General features: G+C 48.2%; 1 protein-coding gene across 1 annotated transcript in view; it reads right to left on the reverse strand.

Moving 5' to 3' along the window:
* Nucleotides 1–17552: 17552 nt before the first annotated feature.
* The window catches only part of CDH26 (cadherin 26), a 51458-nt gene continuing 49108 nt past the window's right edge, over nt 17553–19902 (reverse strand). The window contains exon 18 of the mRNA XM_087445051.1: nt 17553–19664. Coding sequence (XP_087301177.1) covers nt 19461–19664 — 204 coding nt within the window. The 3' untranslated portion in view covers nt 17553–19460. The remainder of the gene's footprint in view (nt 19665–19902) is intronic.

The raw sequence follows: 19902 nt of genomic DNA on the forward strand, positions 1-19902 counted from the left end.
TGCCTTCAGTTTTGCAGACATATCGGGTACTGGGGTGGGCCAGTTGTGGATGGACTCACGAAGCCGCACCGTCCACCATGCTACCCACGCATAGTCCTGCTCATGAGCCCCCTGGGCTGCTGGCCAGTCAGGCTTCCACACCTGTCTTGGCCGGTCAGTCAGACAGCATTCCGGCTCGAATGCAGCCCTTGGAATCATCAAAGGGCCTTTGTTACTCAGCAATCAGCCATCCACTCATTCACTCATCGTGCAAAAGTACCATCTAGGCCGTACCACGTCCCAGGCACTGTGCTAGGTGCCAGAGATAGGCAAATGAAGGAGACAGTCTCAGCCCTCATGGAAAGTCAGACAGTCTGGAAAACTGGAAACAAAGATTTGTAAAAATATTCTAAAGAGGAAAATCTAGGAAGGTCTCAACTGTGGGGAACCCTCCAGAAATATAGTTAATCCAGGAAGTCAAATTTTCTGGATAGCTAAGGCCTTATCTCTTTAAGAATAAAATACGGGAGGCGGGGTGATCTTTGTCATAGCCTCGGCCTTCTGTGGTGGGAATATTTCTTAACTGCAGCACACACACACGTTTCCTGACTACCTGAGCAGTATCTGCTGCTCACAACTGAAATGTCCTTGATGGCTCAAGGTCACCATGATCAACGTGAGTGACGTAATGATTGAGCGGCCTCACAGTGGGCCTGGCAGCTCAGGAGCAAGTACCAGAAGTATTGAAGGTTCTCACCATGTGGGTATCAAATTGCACCACAGTGTGGAGAGGGAGGAGAGGGAGGGGTGTGATGAAGGTAAATCATGGTGCAGAGCAGAAGACAAACTAGACGTCAGACGAGACCCGCACAGGACACCCGCCACAGCCCAGCACAGAGCCCGGCCCACCCTCCTGCCCACAACCACACAGGGTCCCATTCTAGAGCCCCCCTGTGCCCTGGTGCCCTGTGCCCTGCCTCAACCCTTCTCTCTGTGGGGCCTACCCAAAAGAATATGTGTGCAGGAGCCACTGCTCAGAGGACTGGGTAGCGTGAAGTACAGTGAGGAACATTTCCATCCCAGAGAGTGGAAACCATTTCACACTGGAACATGGAGGATGCACATTTACCTTATCCTGCAGAATAATGTGGCTTTCTTTGCCAAGATGTCCCCATTCCAGGCAACGCCCAGTACTTTGTCCCTGGTGACACAAAGGCCCAGCAAAGTGTTTCCTTAGACAGAACTGCCATCCTGTCAGGCGATGAACTGTCCTTCCACTTCCTAACGCAACCACATGCGTTACGCGCACTTTTAGACCAGGACCTTCTCCTGGGCCTGTTACGCTCTCAGCGCAGATGCTGTGGCTCTGCACTTTCGTGCTGGGAGCAGTTTGGATGACTGAGGCCAGCCTTTTTTCTGGGAGGCTGCCCAAGAAGCTGGTAATCCTCTTGATCTTGGTCACAAATCCATCATCTGCGAGATTGTCCTTCTTGGCAGATATTCAAAAGGTACTAAATTTTAAAACCACTTTCCCTTTGGTGTCCAGACCTTGTGGGTTTGGGGGAGCCTCTTCAGAAACCAGTTGGGATGGTTTGTTTACTTTCTTTTCTGCTGTTGAAACGTGACTTTGAAGTCTGTCCCCAAAGTAGAGATAAAATTCATATGCGTATTATGCTTTTGGCCCGGAGTGATGTGGCTGGGTGGCGGCGTGAGCTGTGGGTCCTCATCCTGACACACATTATAAACTCAAAATTAACCAGATTGCGACTGCATGGAGAGAAAGCTTAAAAGACAATAGTTCTTGGGATTAAATACAATAAGCTTGGCCCGGCCCTTGAAGTGGAGGAGTGCCGGTTTCCCCAGACTGGAGGTCAAGTTCCCATCTCCCCACAAAAAACTTGTACTGTGGAAATGTATATAAGCTGGAACTACATTTCCCAGAATTCTTTTTGCTGTGTGGTTCCAGGTCAGGGCTGGCCATGAGAGAAATCTGTGGCGGATCTGGAAGGTAGAAATGAAGCAGATCCAATAGACTCTGATGGGCTAGGCGATGTTGAAGCTCCTGCTTGTTGTTGCTGATAAGGGCCTCACCTGGTTGTCCTGGGGCAGCAGCCAGACCAGCAGCTCCTCCAGCTCCAGAGAGTCTGGACCAGGTGATGAACAGCTTCATGGTGAAGGTCACCAGCTCCTTTGGGTGTGTTGCCGATTTGGAGGTGGTATGAGGCAGATGCAGGTTCTAGTTCGTCCTTGGGGGCTCCAGCTGTCCCCCATGCTCGCCTACGTCCCGTCCAGCTTTCCTCCCCAGCTATCGGCCATGCTGACCTCTGGTAACTTCAGGCTGACCACCCGATGTGGAGGCAACAGCCTCCCACAGACTCCTTCCCTATCGTCCCTCACTGCATAATGTCCAACCCTGTAATAAGTCTCTTATTCCAAACCACTCACAGGGTTCAATCAAGGAAGCAGAACCATTTATCAACACAGCCCTGAACTAGAGGCCTCTAAGACTAATTAAATACGGGGGGGTCACAGGGCAATATGAGAATCACACGAAAGCCTAGAGCTCCCTCACAGACGTGAGCTTGAATGCAAAACGTTTTGCCCAATAGTGGGTGTTAGACCAGTGGGTTCCAAACCTTAATGTGCACACAGATCACCTGGAGGTCTTGGTCCCTTATTGAAATGCAGATGCTGGTGCGGTAGGTTGGGGTGGGACCCAAGATTCTGCATTTCTAACAAGCTCCTGGGTGCTGCTGGTCCACAGACTACACTTTGAGTAGACAGGTGTTAGTGGGCTCATGAACTCCTCTTGAGGAGAGCTCCACGAAGGTCTCTCTTAACTCGAATGTTCCATAGTTTGCCCAATAGTTTGATTGAATAGTTTGCCCAAAGTTGCACACATCAGGAGAGGCGCACAAGTCTGAAGAGGCCTCAGCAGTTTCCACTGAACCTCCTAAGGAATTTCCATGTCAACCCACGTATGAAGCTGCGATGAGACAGATTGCAGCCAGAACCATGGGACTTTGCGGCTGCTGCAGGACAGCTCACCCAGCTTTGGTCAGCACGGCCTTGCCAGTGGCACCGGTGGGCTGGAAAGGAGATGTTCATCTACCCTGGGCAGAAAGCAATTCAGACGGAGACCTTGTCAATGTGAACTCCACTCCCCACCACCCACCTACGGTGGAGCGAGGGCTTCACTGTCTTCACCCTCCCATCAAATCCAGAGCCCAGCAGACTGTAAGCTTCTTGCCTTCTTGTCATCCCTATTCACCCCTTTTCCCCAGCACCTGGTGCTACCTGAAACACATAGTAGATGCTCGATAAATACGTGCAGAATGGATGAATAAACATGCAATTTTCATCATAATCCGTCTTCAGTTGGTCTCCCTTGGCCATCTGGACCTTCTAGGGCTCCCCATCACACCTCCCACTGTTTATCTGTGAGTGTTCAAAGACCACAGACCCACGCCACCGATATCCTCAACACGGTCTAGTTAGAAAAGTGAGCCTGCGGCTCAGAGGGACAGGCACGGCTTTCAGAGGCAAGAAGAAAGGTGAAAGGCAGAGGCTCTCAAATTTCAGCAGGCATGTTAGAATGCAGATCCCTGTGGCCCCAGCCCGGAGCTGCTGAATGAGCCTCTGCAGGTGGGACACTGGGATCTGCATTTTAACAAGCTCCCCACGAGAGTCTGGCGCACCATAGCTCAGGTTCCATCCGTCCTTACGGTCTGTCCTGCAGCCATCTTTCTTTAGCGTGAATCAGCAAGGGGCTTTTGTTCTTTCATGTGTTACTTCAGCACACACGGATGAAGTGACTACCTCATGCCAGACGCTGTGTAAGTGTGGAGGCCACAGAGGAGGATAAGACACGGCACTTTTCCATAAAGAGCTCGCCTATAGCGGAGAGGAAGAGAGACAAGCCAGGGGGAGGTGTACTTCCCCAGTGCCACGCGAGGGGGCGGTGTGAGGAGCTGTGGGGCCAGAGGAGACACCTGACCTGGACCTGCATGCTGGCCGAGGCCATCCCAGCTGGCACCGGCAGGCTGGGAAAGAGGGAGCCAGGAAAATCTCAGCGTGACTGGGATATAGGATTCCAGGCAGGGCGTGGGAGGGCCAGGCTGGAGGGGCACGTCCAGAACCTGGTCTTCCAGCCGAGAACACAACATATGAACTCTGCAGCTCCAGGCTGAACTCTTATGCAAGGGGTGTGAATTGCCCACATTCTGCGAAGAAGGAGTAAGTGCCCTGGGAAGCATTGGACTATCACCCTCCCCTCAGAACCTAAATGAATATCACCCATCTGAAGACAGTTTGCAATAAAACAGTCTTTACAGTTATTGAGAGTTTGCCCTGATCCTGCTAACCCCCATGCTTGACTCAAAATCCCTCCATCCGGAATTATTAGCGAAGGGCAGGCAGTTTATCAAAGTAGAGATGGATGGTGTAAGCAAATTTTGCTGCTGGCATTCAGAAAAACATGTTATCTCCCTGCCACTCAGCAAAAGTTCTTTAGTCGTGGTTGATTGAAGGTTACCAGCTTTGAATTATTAGTTAATGGCATCTCTGCAAAGGAATGATTTATTGGGCGAGTAAACTTTGCAAACGAACACAGATCCTGAATGGCTGGGTATTTTGTCGAAGCTGAAATGTGCATTATTTCGACTATCTGTCTTCATGGTGGAAAGAAAATCCAAAGCAGAGGCTAACATTTAGCCTTGATCTCAGATCACCCTGTGCATTCGAGATGTTAAGACAGAAGCCCAAGGCACAATAGAGTCCCCAAATTTTCTGGTTCACCTACGCCCTGGAGAGCAATTTCTCGCAGCGGGCCTTGCCATCTTGGAGCAGCCCCCCCACCCCCCCCACCCCCAGTTATTGATCACCTTCTGGAGTGAAGCATGCTTTCAGCCGTAACTTGGTCACCCTTCACTAGGGCCCTATGCTGAAACACCAGCTGGGGCCAACACCACTCACTGCCCCAGGGGATCCTGGCTGCCACCTCCTCGGTTCACTTGCTTGAGAGCAAGCATTGGTTCCAAGGGAAAAGAACGTGCTGCTTTTGTCACATGCCACACTGTGGGGGACACATCCTCCCTCTCTTCCCTCACAGGGGGCCTGGTTCAGCCTCAAATCCTCTGAAGGGCAAGGTCTCACGGGCCCATGGGAGGCACCACGCTCCTTCCTGCCATGCTGGTCCCTCTGCCAGGGGTGCTGCCTCCTTCCCGTTCACTACTCAGCTCGAGCACTGACCCCAGATGAGTTCAAACCCCTTATGACACACTTTCCTATCATCACAAACCTCCCTTCTGTAGTGTGAACATAGTCATGGTTTCATTTGTGTGAAATTGTGTGTAATTATGTGATGAATTCCCATCTCTCCCCTCAAGTCCCTATGCTCCACTAGGACAGAGGTCATTGGTTTTTCTCCCCTTGACATCCCAGTGTTGGCGTTTTAGTGGGTTACTAGGAACCAGCAGAGATTAGAACCAACTGAGAGAGGGAGAGAGGCCTGGGCGAGGTGTGCAGTGGGGGAGCAAGGCGTCAGCTTTATTAGTATGAAGAAGGAGGCTGCCATGGGTATCCCACCCCATGGGCTCACCAGCCCACCCTGCTCCCTAACCACCTGCAGTCTAGACCCTGGGCAGCCCATGCAAGGTCAAGTTCAGGTCTGCTTGCCCAGGCCTGCTGCCTCCTAGGTGGAGAGGAGAGAAAAGAGAATGCCCAGGGCTCCAGGCTTTCGAATAGGAGGAACTATGGGCTGACTGCAGCCACCAGGTCAATTCTACAGAGAGGCATGAGTAAGGCGTGGACAAGAGGCAAAAGGTGCACTACCAAACTAGTAGTGGTCCCCATTATGGAGAAGGGAGGAATTGGAGAAAAGTGCTCCCCCATGACCCAGAGCAAGAGGTGGGTGGATGGGTGGGTGGATGGATGGATGGATGGATGGATGGATGGATGCATGGATGCATGGATGGATGAGTGAGTGAATGACCCACAAGAGAACAGGAGAAAAGGATGCAGCACTCAGCAGACACAGCGCAGGAAAAGTCACAGATAGAGAACAGCCCCGCCTCTGCTGAGAACTATGAGGAACTGGACCATGTCAAACAGGTTCTGAAGAGTCAGCCAGTAGGGAATCGCTCAGGGCCCTATAGGTCATGTCTGAAACTCTGGGCCTATAAAACCTAAATCATACTCTGTTGCTTCTCTACCTAAAACCTTCAAGTGGTTTTTCATGCCCTGAGAATAAACCCCTGACTCCTGCCGAGAGACATCGGCCCCCACCAGCCTCTCTACTTCCCTCCACCCTCTCCCCCAGCCAGTCCCTTCCACCCTCCTAGGCCTCCTTTCTGGTCTGTTCCTTGAGCCAGTCTAGCCCTTTCCCTGTCACACCTCACTGCTGTTCCTCTGCCCAGAAGCCCCATCCCCCAGCTGGTTACCACACACCCCTCAGTCCCAGCTCAGCGTCGCCCGCTGACATAGAAGGACCGCTCTCCCTCTCTTTGCCATAGAACTCCCACACACGAGCAGCTTGTGTGTCTGTGCATGTTTGCTGTCTTTGCCCCTTAGACCTTGAGCTCCTCAGTGCAAGAACATCCCTGCTCTGCCCAGGGAGCCAGATGGAGCCCTGCATAGAGAGGGGCTCATCATTGCCGGGTCAATGAACGGGAACCCCAAAGATACAACAGAGCAGCACTGGCCATTGGGGAGATATAGCAAAGTGTCTGCCATGGAGAGGGGTGAGTACCGAGAGCCTGGAGGACCGGAGCCCCCACGTGAGCTGGGGAGGAAAAGAAGGCTCCATGGACGAAGGCCATCAGGATGGCCACGGAGGCTGGATGGGGTGTCCACAGGTAGGGATGGGTGACAGGACTCCAGGAGGAGGGAACAGCATAAGCAAAGGCCTGGAGGGAGGGCCAGGGAAGTGTTTGGGGTAACGACCTGTAACTGGGAGTTAGTGGAGCTTCTGGCTGGAGAGGGAGGTCACAGTCAGGATATGGAGGCCATTAAATGGAAATCCATAGGCCCTGGGCAGCCAATGAAGGTTTCTGAGGCAGGAAGTATGTGACGGGAGACCTCCTGGGGATGTTAGTACCTGATGGATCAGAGGTACCGGAAGCAAGGAGATTTGTCGGGAGGCCAGGAGGAATGTGGCAGAGGGGACAGGCTCTGGGGAGGTGATGCTGACATTCTGTGTGACATGGCAGCTTAAAGTCTGGAGAGAGAAGGAGGAAGCAGAAGTGATGGTGACCAAGGATCAGAGATACACTGCCTTAGTCTGTCCCGGCTGCTATAACAAAATACCCTAGACTAGGTGGCTTACAAACAACAGAAATTTGTTTCTTACAGTTCTGGAGGCTGGAAGTCTAAGATCAAAGCACCAGCAGATTCAATGTCTAGGAAGGGCCTTCTTCCCAGTTCATAGACAGCCGATCATTGCTGTGTCTTCATGTGGCAGAAGGGGCGAGGGAACTCTCTGGGATGTCTTTTATAAGGGCACTAATTCTATTCACGAGGACTCTGCCTTCATGACCTAATCACCTCCCAAAGATCCGGCCTCCAAATACCATCACCTTGGGAGGTAGGATTTAACACCTGCATTGGGGGGGGGGGAGGGCACAAACGTTCAGTCTACAGCACAGACCATCAAACAAATGCACATGAAACACGTGGCCAGTCAGGCTGATGTGCTCTGAGGCCAAGTTCAGTTTGGCCCATAGTGGGAAGCTAGAGAAATTTCTCTTCACCCCCTTTCCCCCCCACTCAGAAATAAATGCCCTCTTAAAACCATAAAGGAAAAGACTGATATATTTGACTACATAATATTTTAAATTTCCACATGGAAAAAGATACCGAAAAACATGATAAACTGGGAAAATATTTGTAACACATATGACTAACAGAGATAATATCCTCACATATAAAGAGCTCTTACAAATAAATAAAAAGGACCACCAACTCATTAGAAAAACGTGCAAAGAACAAAAACAGGCAGCTCACAGGAAAATAAATGGCTCATAGACATATTTTCCTATGCTCAAGTCATTTCATTTATAATGAAAGACATGGAAATTAAAACTACAATTACAAACATTTTCTTAAATTTTACTTAGACTAGTAAAGACTAAAATATTGATAATAAAGACTATTGATGGGAATGTTGGAGAACAATTTGCCAAAAGGTATTGAAATTTAAAGCGTACGTTCCCAAGAGTCTAGGAATTTCACTTTGAGGACTTCATCTGAACAATATATTTGTACACGTGTACAAAGGAATATGAATAAGAATGCTCTCAGCAGTATTGTTTGTTGTGGCAAAAGGCTGGAAATCACCTGAATATTCTCAGAAGGAAACTGCGTAAGTATATTATAATATAATCATACAAAAGAATGGTATGAAACCTCTAAAAAATGAGATAATAATGCATGAGTTGATAGGGTACAATCTCTGAGGTGGTTAGGTGAATAAATGAGGGTGTGGTACACATTTGTATTGAAATTAAAAAGTGATATACATAAAAACCATAGTCACCTCTGGGAAGAAGGACAAAGGACCCTTTGGACCTAGGATCAGGGATGGGAAGGAGACTGACTTTTTATAGATTGTTCTTTTGAAGTGTTCAAGTTTTGATCATGTCCTCATCACTCCTCCTCTTAATTGTTGGCATTTCCCTCTCTCCTGAGTCTTCGCCATGGTGCACAGGGCCCCAACCAGCTTCCATCCAACTTCTAACTCCGTTAAAATTTACTCTCAGCAGCCATGACTTAGAAATACTTTTGACAAATCTATTTCACACTAAAGTGTTAATGACTCCCACAAATATCTTACACAGTAACAAGATTAGTGGCAGCATTTCAGGCACCAGTACCCTGCCAGAGAGAAATGTCAATGGATAGAAGAGAGCTACCTACAGTTTTCAAATCTCACTATGTAGGAGACCACCTGCCTGGTTCTTCTAAGAGGGAGGACAGCCAGGCAGGTGTTGGGAGCTTCAGGAAGACCCATCTATCTGCACTGTTGGGGTCACAACAAAGTGGCCTGCTCCAGGGAATGAAGGACTCCCCATCATTCGAAATGGAGTGACTGGAGGTCAAAAGTAGTTGGTCAGCTTTCTCAAGGACAGCTTCACAGCACGTAGCTTAGCCACACGTACCAGAGACCTGAGACAAGCCCCCAGTCCAGCCCTTTCCGTGAGAGACAACTCACCATCTGGAGCCCCCTGCCTGACCGCCTCAACCCTGACGGATGGAGCAGCAGTTCTCAGGGGCTGTGGGAAAGGAAGCGAGGGGGACCTGCCATCTCCCTGGGCTTCGGTTCTCAGCCTTCCCGAGCACCAGAACCCTGAGGAAGGCTTGCTAAAACGTGGAGTGCTGGTCTCCACCCCACAGTTTCTGATTCCGTCAGTCTGGGGCAGGGCCTGAGAACGCGCACGTTAACAAGTTCCCTGGGGAGCTGATGGCCCTGGACCAGGGCACTCCACTTTGAGAACCACTGTTCTAGTCTATGAGTCAGAGGCTTCTGGTCCAGGACAAAGGCCACCAGGAGCCCTGGAGAACACCCCACAGGGGATCAAAAGTGTGGCTTCTAGTTCAGTCTCAGGATCCTGGCCCAATCCTACCATCAAAAATAACCAATCCCAGGATCATGACTCGACCTTTTTAATCATGGCCTGGAGAGCTGGTGCCATGAGCACTCGGTCCGCTGAACAAGGGCTACCTGCGTGCGCAGCCCTGCGATCACGAGCCCAGGCAGGTTAGCAGAGTGTCCGAGGAGCCCAGGACCAAATCCCCACTCTCCCCTGACGATCTGTGTGAGCGTGAGCTGCCCTCGGTACCTCTGAGCTTCAGGGTCGTGGTGGGGAGAGCTGAGGCAGCAATGGCCCCGATGGGTGCACCTGCCGTAAGGATTTCAACAGGACAGTGCACGGAGAAGCACTGTGCGTGGTGCCCAGGCCGTGCTGAGCGCTCAATAAAGCAGCTTCCATGAATAATACTGTTAAAGAGATGCCTGACCCGGCTCTGCCCCTAGCAACGTCCCGTCTACTTGAGGAGACAGGACTTGTGCGTGTCAATTAGTTACATAATAGTCCTGCGTATCTGTGTGATTTCTCCGTCAAGCACCTTGTTCACAGTTTTGGCATTAATCAGCCCCCACCCCCCCAAGGGCTGATAAGAAGGAAGAATTGGGCAGAATTTCTGCCCACAGCCCCCTCCCCAAAGGAAGAGATCCGTTCCCGGCCCATAGCTGTCCCTCCTCGGAAGCAGGCACAGGAAAGCACGATGCTGGCCTCCAAGTTTGTTGAGTTCCACTTGTGACTTGCAGTGATTTCAAGCGGAGCTGCCCAGAGACGGCGCAGGAGCACTCCTGAAGCCCCGTCGGGTTAGGGCCCGTGTCTTCCTTCCTGGTGAACCGTCGTCAACTTTCCCGGCACAGACTTGCAGTCGAGACAGTGACACAGAGAGAGGGCCCGGCTGCATGGCTCTGAACGTCTCTTAAGCTAAGGACCTGAAAGTGGCGTTTCGTTTGAGCCTGAACGCTAAGGACCTCCTGGCAGAAGCTCAGGTCTGTGAGCGGCCAGGGGCTGGCTGACCTTTGCAGCCGCCGGCCAGCCTGGTGCCCATACCCGTTACCATCGGCTCTCACAGAGGCTGCCGCTGGAAAGCAGTTCTCTAACTGTAAGCCCTAGGCCCAGGACCAAGGTATTTTTAGCCACTCTCCGTGGTGGCCAGGGCGCTGACGCTATGAGCAGGGACTTCAAGGACGGGGCCAGAGAACATTCTTGAACTGTGGGTCCCTGCTCTGGGCTGGGCTGGCTCCCACTGCTAACTGAGGACTTGCGTGGCTTCCCTCCTGACCCTTCCCCCAGAGCGCAGAGCTCTTCCTGACACCGAGGACAGAATTTAGCCCTGCAGTTCCGAACATTCGCAGCACATTCTCTTTTCTCCGTTAACAGGAGCAAAGGGACGCCGTTGCCTCCACGTGAAACAGTGTGGCTTTACAGACAAATGGAGACATGCACACTCTGACAAACTTGAAGAGTGGAGCTTGGAGGCTGGAGTGGACAGAGACACGCTGGCCCAGGGTTCCGGAATCTTCAGCCCCCCATAGGCTTTCCACCTTCCCCATTTTTACAATTCCTCTTATGCTGAAACGTCATTTACGTGGATTCACGTTCTTAACCTATGCATTTACTTCAGCTGCGTCCTAAGAAATACCATATATTATCTCATGGGTTTGACATGCTAATTATTCTTTTTTTCTGATATGCTTTAAAAGAAATTCTATTAAAATTTGTAGAAAAGAGAAAAAGAAACTCTTCTGTGTGCCTTTGATAAGCAGGGAGGAAACCAGTGGAGAGAAAGTCTCACTTGAGAAATGTCTATTTACTGCAATCCCCACCGTTCACAGAAGAAGACTCATCACCAGGCCTTTGCACATGTTATTTCTTCTGCCATGTTCTCTCTCTCTCTCTCTCTCACACACACACACACACACACACACACACACACGCTGTCCTGACTCCGTTTGCTGTGGTCCCTCACCTCCCCTTGCAGCCTTCCTGTGGGACCACCCATCATCAGTCCCCCCCTCGCTCATTCACTCAGTGAGCACTCAATGAACACCTCTACTGTTCCAGACACTGTTCCGGGCACTGGCGGTGCCCTGCCAAAGACAACAAGCAGCACCCTCCGGAAGCTTATACTCTTGCTAAGGGGAGCGTATTAAGTTTTCTGTTGCTGCCGTACAAATTACCACAAGTTTAACAGCTTAAAAACAACACAAATTTAACCCAAGAGTTTCTGTAGGTCAGAAGTCGGGGCCCAGTGTGCTCAGCTGGTTCTCTGCTGAGTCTCAGTTAAGGCCAAAGTCAAGGTGTTGGCTGGGCTGTGTCCCTTTCCACAGGTTCTGGGGAAGAACCCTCTTCCAATCTCCTTCAGATTGTTGGCAGAATTCAGTTCCCTGGGGCTGTAGGACTGAGGCTCTTGTTTCCTTGCCAGCTGTCAGCTGAGGGAACATCCTCAGGTTCTAGAGGCCTCCCACATTCCTTGTCTCCGGGTCCCTTCAAAGCAGCAGTGGCAGGTCGAGTCCTTCTCATGCTTCGAGTCTCTCTGAACCACCCCCGCCTCTGCTCTCTTCTGCTTCCTTTTCTTGCACCGTCTCTCTCTGACTCCCGCGAGAGAACACCCTCTGCTCTCCAGGGCTCCTGTGACTATACTGGGCCCACCCACGTGATCCAGGCTAAGCGCTCTATTTCGAAGTCAGCTGGTTGTTATTTAACCTTAATTTCACCAAAAGTCCCTTCCCAGCGATGCCAGATTAGAGTCCAATGGAGTAAACAGGGGTCAGGAATCTGGGGGACATTTCCCGAATTCTGCCATCCACAGGGAAGCAAATAATAAACCCCAGGGCAATAACAAACTCTGGAAGGCGGTTGAGGGAGCAGTTCCTCTGTGGGACTTTGCCTCCAGATTCCGTATCAGAATGGACCCTCGTTTGGGCCATGCCCCATTGCAGTCCTGCGCCTGGCTCTGGCCTCTGCTCACAGTAAAGATTCCACAGAGATTTCCTGCTAAACATGGTTGTTGAGCACCATGAGTTCATTTTGCTGGGTTGTGAGCATTCGACATACTATTCTTTCTGCTCCAGGTTTGTTTTGATCAGGGGCAAGCGACACCTGCCTAATTACCGTTGTTCTATTTTCAGCCCCCTGCAAGCAGTGGCTTGAGAGTGCTTGGATCGAAGGACACCGTCAACCCAGAGTGAAGGTTGGCAGGCCAGGCACTCGAGACAGCGGCAGCCCTGGCCCAGGGTCAGCGCTCGAAACGCACATTTTACTCCACTGCTTAATATCACTTCTCTCAGCCCATCTGAGAGAGCAAATTTGTTAAAACAGAGGTCATTACTTCTCGGCATCTGGACAGTATTTAGAGTGGGTCTGAGTGGGACTATGGCAGGTTTCTCAACCTCAGCACTGCTGGCATTCTGGACTGGATCGGTCTCTGTCGTGGGGGCCGTCCTGTGCACCGCAGGACGGTCGGCAGCATCCCTGCCCTCCAGCCACTCCATGCCGGAGCCCCCTCCCCGAGCTGGAATGTCTCCAGACATGGCCCAGTGTCCTTGGGGCAAAACCCCCTGGTTGGAACCACCGGCCTATGGAACGAGCCTGAAAATCTAGCCTCCTGGAGCTCCCAGTTGATGCTGACTTCAAAGTCATTAAATTGGGCTCCTCCCCACAGGGACTGGAGAATATGGAGAGAATTTGAACTGTCGGAGATGGTTCGTTAGGACAACGTGCATGAGGGTGACGACAAAATGATTCTTTTTTCTTTTCCCTCACTCAGTTAACGATTTAGTTAAAATGGAGATGCAGTCTCTGGATCCCATGGAAGAGTGGACCTCAGCGATATTGTTTTACAACCTAGGAACTGCCCGCCAACCCCCCCCAGGGAAGGCCTCCGTCATGTGTTCAGATTTACTTGTGGATTTTCCCCATTGCCTGATGTAACATCCTGGAGAAACCACCTCTTGGTTAACACCAAGACCCTGGTAACACTGCCTCCCCGGGTATGTGCCCTCATTCAGCCACAGAATCCAATGGGCCTGATTTCAAAGTACAAGGCAACAAGTGGAGAATGAAGCTGGTGGTTTTTAAACACACATATTGGGGACTCCAATAGCCAAATGGGCGCTGTTGGCTCGCCTGGTGCGGCTGCACAGGGATGGCCCCGGGCTCAAAGTTTTCACGGGTCCCCTCAGAAACTGCCTCTGACCCAGACCTGAGCCCCGTCTCTCTGTTCACACCTATTCCCAACACAAAAGAGTATCACTGAGGCTCGTCACTCACCCGCTTACCCAGGAAGGCCCTGAGTGACTGGCAGTTTCCAAAAATCAAATCCAAACTCAGAAGGATACTGTGTGGCCAAAGAAAAGAACATTTAAAAGGATCTGCCACAAGGTAGTGACAGCCATTTTTGAAAAAAATTTTAGAAATATATTAAACAATAATGCAGCATTATAAGTATAAAATATTCATTGTACATTTATTTGAATATAATGGAAAAAATCTGTTCAATGAATAAAATTAACCAAAGTAACTACTCTGAAGCGTTTATATGTCAATGTTTTTTGTATTATTATTATTTTTAAGTCATATACTTGGGTTAATTAGTACTAACTTTGGCTGCGAATGACAGAACACAAACCTCCAATACATAGTGACTTGAGTTTATTTTTCTCCCTTGTAAAAGAGTGGTGACCCAGGCTCTTATGGCCTGCCAGTATGAGGGACTAGGCTCCTTCTAACACACTATTCCATGTGGGGAGCCTCCATTCCCAAGTTCACCTTTCCATACACAGTCCAGCCTGCAGGGAGAGGAAAAAGGATGGAAAAAGGCATCCCTGCTCTCCTTAAGGACACCTCTTAGAATTTGCTCATATGCTTCTGCTTCTGCAATGGGAGTCCCATGGCCCAGAACTTACTCACCTGGTCACACCTGTTCAAGGAATGCTGGGAAAGGTAGTTTTCATCTGGGGAAGCCATAGCCCTAGCCAAAACTCAGGGATTCTATTTCTTAGGAAGAAGCAAAGAAGGGACAATGGGGGCAAGGGAGATAGTAGTCTCTGCTGCTGTCCACCCTTTGGCCACCCTCATGCCCATGCACGTCCTTCTTCTCACACACGGAACCACTGCCCCCTGCCCCCTGCCCCCTGCCCCCTACCCCCAAGGATACAACTGCAAAGCCCCAGCCAACTACTGCATCTGGCTCAAAACCCAGGATCCCAGAGTAAAGCACAGTTCTCTCCATCAGTTATGGATGAGGCTCTTCATGGTTTGACAACGTACAAACTAAATAATAAGTTCCCGATTCCCAATACACCAACATAAGGTAGATGAGTAAGAACAGGATGCCTGCAATAAAAACTCCCATATGGAAAAAAGTAAACTGATAAACACAACCATCATTGGTCCATACACATGAGCAAATCCTGGGAGGCAGGACCAGTGAAGGCTCCCTCTGCAGCATCGCCCCCCGTGGCCCCTACCTTGCGTCCTTGCTATTATCTGCCCTGCCACACCTGACAGATGCGGGTATTGGAAGGCACGCCCTTCCTGGAGGCTGCTGGTTTCACAGTTTGCTTCTTGGTTCTCAGGTTGGTGGTTCCAAGGATTGCTTTGGGGTTGAACAATCCCAGGCTTTTTCAGACCAGGCTGTGGTTTCTTTGGCAAACCATTTTTTTCAAACGTGGAAAGACTTCTGGTGTATTTGTTTCCAGTCAGCTCCATCTGTCAAGGCATAGTCTATTACCCTGAAGAGTCTGGCCTTTGCTTGTTGGCCTCCATGCTCGGCCGAGGTCTCCAGTCTCTCAGCATAATGGCGCCCACCCACCTTGAGCCATCTAAGCAATGGGCTTGGGTGGAAGGCAACATTCTTCAAAAGACTTTTGACACATGATTCACAAATTGGTAGGATGGGGTACTAGTTTTATTTTCTGCTAAGTGTGCTGCCTTGCACAAAACTACTCCAATAACTGATATCTTTTGAGAGACACAGCAGTTGCTGTTTTCAACCCTGCAAGGTTCTGAATTACCAAGCTCTTGGTCAACTTAGATTGGAGACCGCAGCCAGAGGGTGTCTCCATTAGCACAGCTGTGCTCCCTTTCATTCCCGCTCCCACACTGGCCGGCAGTAGCCTAAGTCCATCTCTCTCGTAGGGCTTGGCTAAAAGCAGTGAAAAGCAGCTGATGCATTTCTACATTGTCAATTTCTCCTATCATTTCCTACTTCAATTCTTGCTCAGAACATGGGCTGCTTTTCAAAACACAGCAGGGGACAGTTGCTACCAAATGCTTTGTTTCTGCATGACAAGGGTCACCAGTCCTCCAGCCCACCATATTTGAGCGCCCGCCACCTGACCACATGCATTAAGTCAATGCCACATATTTCAGTTCTGCTGCTTGCATCTCGCTTCTCTTGTTCTATATTTTGTATTGTTTAAGATTAGATTTACCTGTGAGTGACAGAAAATTCGAAATAGCAGTGGCTTAAGCAAGATATATCTAATTCTCCCTCATTTTGAGCCCTGAGTAAGGTGGTCCACTGGGGCTCCATGGTGTCAGAGACCTACATGCCTTCTATACTGTCGATGCACCATGCATCAGCTCTAATGGCAATGTCCAGGATGGCTGCCCCAGTGCCAGCCATCATATTCTCATTCCAGCCGGTTGAAGAAGAAGAAGAGGGGGAAGAGAGAGACACATCTCCACCCTTCAAGGACACTTCCTGGAAATTGCCTTCCATTGGCCAGAACTTAGTCACATGGCCATACCTGGTTGCAAGGGAGGATGGGAAATGTCACTCCCATCCTGGATGGCTGAAAATTCAGGGTTCTTTATTGAGGAAGGAGAAGCAACACATATTGAGGCAATTAGCAGTCAATGCAGCCTCATGCTTGTGTCAGATTTCAGTAACAGTGTCATTGTGCTGGGAAAAGTGAAAGGACTGTGTTTTTCCCTGTTTTTATAGCTTGAGAATTCTTTATCCTCCTCCTCCTTCTTTACGGCAGATTTGTTTGGCCTCCTACACACATTTCAGAGGAGAATGACTAGAGGAGGTCTGCAGTCTTCCGCCCACCTGTCGTCTTTGAGGGGACTGCTGCTACACCGGCTTCACAGGCACATAAAATGAGGTTTCCCGGGTCAGTGTTCCATTTGGGAAAGTTTTAACAAGTGAGGTAGCTTCTGCGGTCAGTAAATCATAAAAGTAAGCAAAATAAACACCTCTGATGAAGAGCTCCATAAAACCAATGAGATTGTTAATGCAAATGGAAAACCAAAATTGATGAAATGCAAAATAAATATTTAACTTACGAGACTGTGGATATTTTTGGACCGCTAAGTAATTTGGAGGCTAATGTTCTTTAAAAAATCACATTCTCCCAAAAATATTTACGGTTTCTGTTTTATTGCCTTCTTCATTGCCATTAGTAAGATTTGGTTTAGGTCACGTGTATACATAAATTCCACTGGAGGCTAACATTTTCACCAAAACCTCCTGATGCTGACATTTCTAATGGAAATCTTTTTAAGCATGTAGAGAGACTTGAGAATGAACTTGTAGGAAGAGCCAGCCAGCATCCATGAGTGTTCCCTGCAGGCATCAGGTGGGGAAGGTGATAACATATAATATACACTAGCATCTGAAGGGAAAGGCTGATGTATCCTCTGCCAGGTGTGCTTCATAAACATGCCAACAGGGCTATTTTCTCCACTGGACACTAAACCCTCAAGGCCTGAGACCTATGAAAATAGTCACTGAAAAATATATATATTGGCTTCAAAATGCACAAAGGAAACAGCAAAATCTAAATTAATAAATGTCTAATTAAGTATCTACAAAATGTAACATTTTGTTCTCCTCGTTAACTGCTAATTTGGCGTTTATGAATTTTTTATGAATATAGTATTACTTTTGAAAACAGTTAGTTGGAGAGAGTCTCGTAATGCAAGAATTCACAAATCTGCACAACTGCTGAGATTTCATAACCAGTAGTAAATGAAATGAGTTACCCATAGCCAAAAGAAATTTATTTAAAATCTTTCAAAATTTGTATGTGTTTGTTTCTCACACAGGGGGTGGATACATCTTCACATGTTTGATACAATGTGGAGTTTCCAAAAAGAATGCTTTAAACAAGGGATCAGCACGCTTTTTCTGTAAAGGGCTGGCAAGTAAATACGTCCTGACTACTCAGCTCTGCCGTGGCAGCACAAAGCTGTGGTAGACAGCACATAAACAATGTACGAACCTGGCTGTGCGCCAATAAAACTTTATTTACAAAAACAGATGGTGGGCCACATCTGCCCCACGGCCGTGGTTTTCTGACCCTTGCCTCAGAGCCGGGATGGTCTATTGACCACCTCCTGACTCATGCCAACAATTCAGACTCAAAAAGTATTCTTTTCTAAAAAATTACTTTTATCCTGAATTACCCAGAAAAGGTCCTAGACTCTCCTCTGAATCATGCCAGCACGAGCACAGCTCTTCTACACATTCACGTGTCAGACTGACATTCCAATGCTTTGGAGATGGTCTTTCTTCTTTTTCAGTCACCCAAAGCACTCGAGGATGAGTGAAGTAACTATGTCCAAACACTTGAGATCTCTTTACAGCAAATATTTGCACAGCTTCTTCAGAAAGAAGAGGAAAGTTTGAACCCTGAGTCAGCTAAAACTTACTGTTTAGTATAATACTTCACTGATTCGACAGCAAATGTGTGTTTCTCCTGATTTATCCCAGGGCATAAGAGGGCATTCACAAAAGTTATGCTCATTCGTTATATAAACTTTTTAGAATTTGGATGTAGACTTATAGATATCCAATATATACATTAAAGTATCCTGATAGCACTTAAAATTTTTCTGAGCCAGTCTCTTATCTATTACTCAGACAAGAAAAGTATTTAGAGGACACATGTCCTACTATTTAAATTTTTTTAAGATTTGTAAAAGAAACTAACCCCTCTCCCACACTTAGACTAGCAATAAGTGGACAAGTAAAAAATCAATTAAAGTTTGTGGTTTTGTTTAAAGATAAAATCTAAGGGGAACTTATTCATTCAAAGGCTAGTAAATTCTTTTACTTACATAATACACACAAGTTAAATTATGTCCGTTCATTTTTTTAAGTATGCACTGCTTACAAAATTTTAATCCTAATCATGTCTCTCATGATAACATTATTTATTTATCAACTCAAAAAGTGAAACAGGATCGATATTTATTTTTTTAGATACTAATCACAAATGTTTTAGAAAACATTTCCCTATTTACCTGTTTCTTCACTTAAACTGAAGCAGAATCATAATTATAGAAATGTAAATAATCACTAAAAAATCTATTTTCATTTTTTCCCCAATATTACCTATTGTTGCCAAATTGCTGGGTAATCTATGGATTGTATTTTCATTTACCTCAGAGCTGGGCTGCTAATGGAAGCAAGGAATTACACATTTAAATTCACGTTTCTCTAGAAAATCTATCTGATAAGTCAAAATTTAAAATTTGTGTAACCTGCTATTTTGCTTTGGTTCAAAATGTCTGGTCTGAGAATACCAAAGCATTTGATCCAAACTCATACCTTATCCTCATCCTAGGACTAGGTGGTAATTTTGTGTGTGTGTGTGAGGAAGATTAGCCCTGAGCTAACATCTGATGCCAATCCTCCTCTTTTTGCTGAGGAAGATTAATCCTGGGCTAACACCCATGTTCATCTTCCTCTACTTTATACGGGACGCGGCCACAGCATGGCTTGACAAGCAGTGAACCCCAGGCGGCAGAAGCAAAGCACACGAACTTAACCGCTACACCTCCGGGCCGGCCCCTAGGAGGTAATTTCTTTAAAAAAGGAAAAAAAAAACAAAGCCCTTGAATAGTGATTCCCCTCCATGAATTAGTCCACTTCTCCAAAATATGCATTTCTTAGGAAGGAACACCTGACTTGGAATATATTTCTTGAAGGGGAGCAGCCTTTGAACCCAAAGAGTCCAGCAAGTCAGACGGCAGCTCCTGTTCCGAGAAGGTCAGAGAACTGAGGGTTTCGGCTATTTCACACTCTCCCTCCTCAGCGTAGATGAGAGGCGGGTAGCCAGTATCATCTTCCAGTACGTCAACACCACAGAGCTTCTGGAGAAAAGCCAGGTAAGAGAAGGTAAAGAGAAGGTAAATGCCAGGTTCTTCGATACATGGTCAGTTTTCTCCAGGATCCATTTGAAGGATGCCTCCATGCAATATTAACGGCAGCAGGCCCTTTGTCCCTGGCTGCAGCAGAAGTTTCTACAGACTGAGAAACAGCATCCCAGCTGAAGGGAAAGATACCACCTTCATACTTTCCAGCTAATTTCTGAGAGGGAACTATGACAAT

Source organism: Ceratotherium simum, chromosome 21 (genome assembly GCF_057802395.1).
Source record: "Ceratotherium simum simum isolate JZ-2026a chromosome 21, ASM5780239v1, whole genome shotgun sequence".
NCBI classification, from domain to species: Eukaryota; Metazoa; Chordata; class Mammalia; order Perissodactyla; family Rhinocerotidae; genus Ceratotherium; species Ceratotherium simum.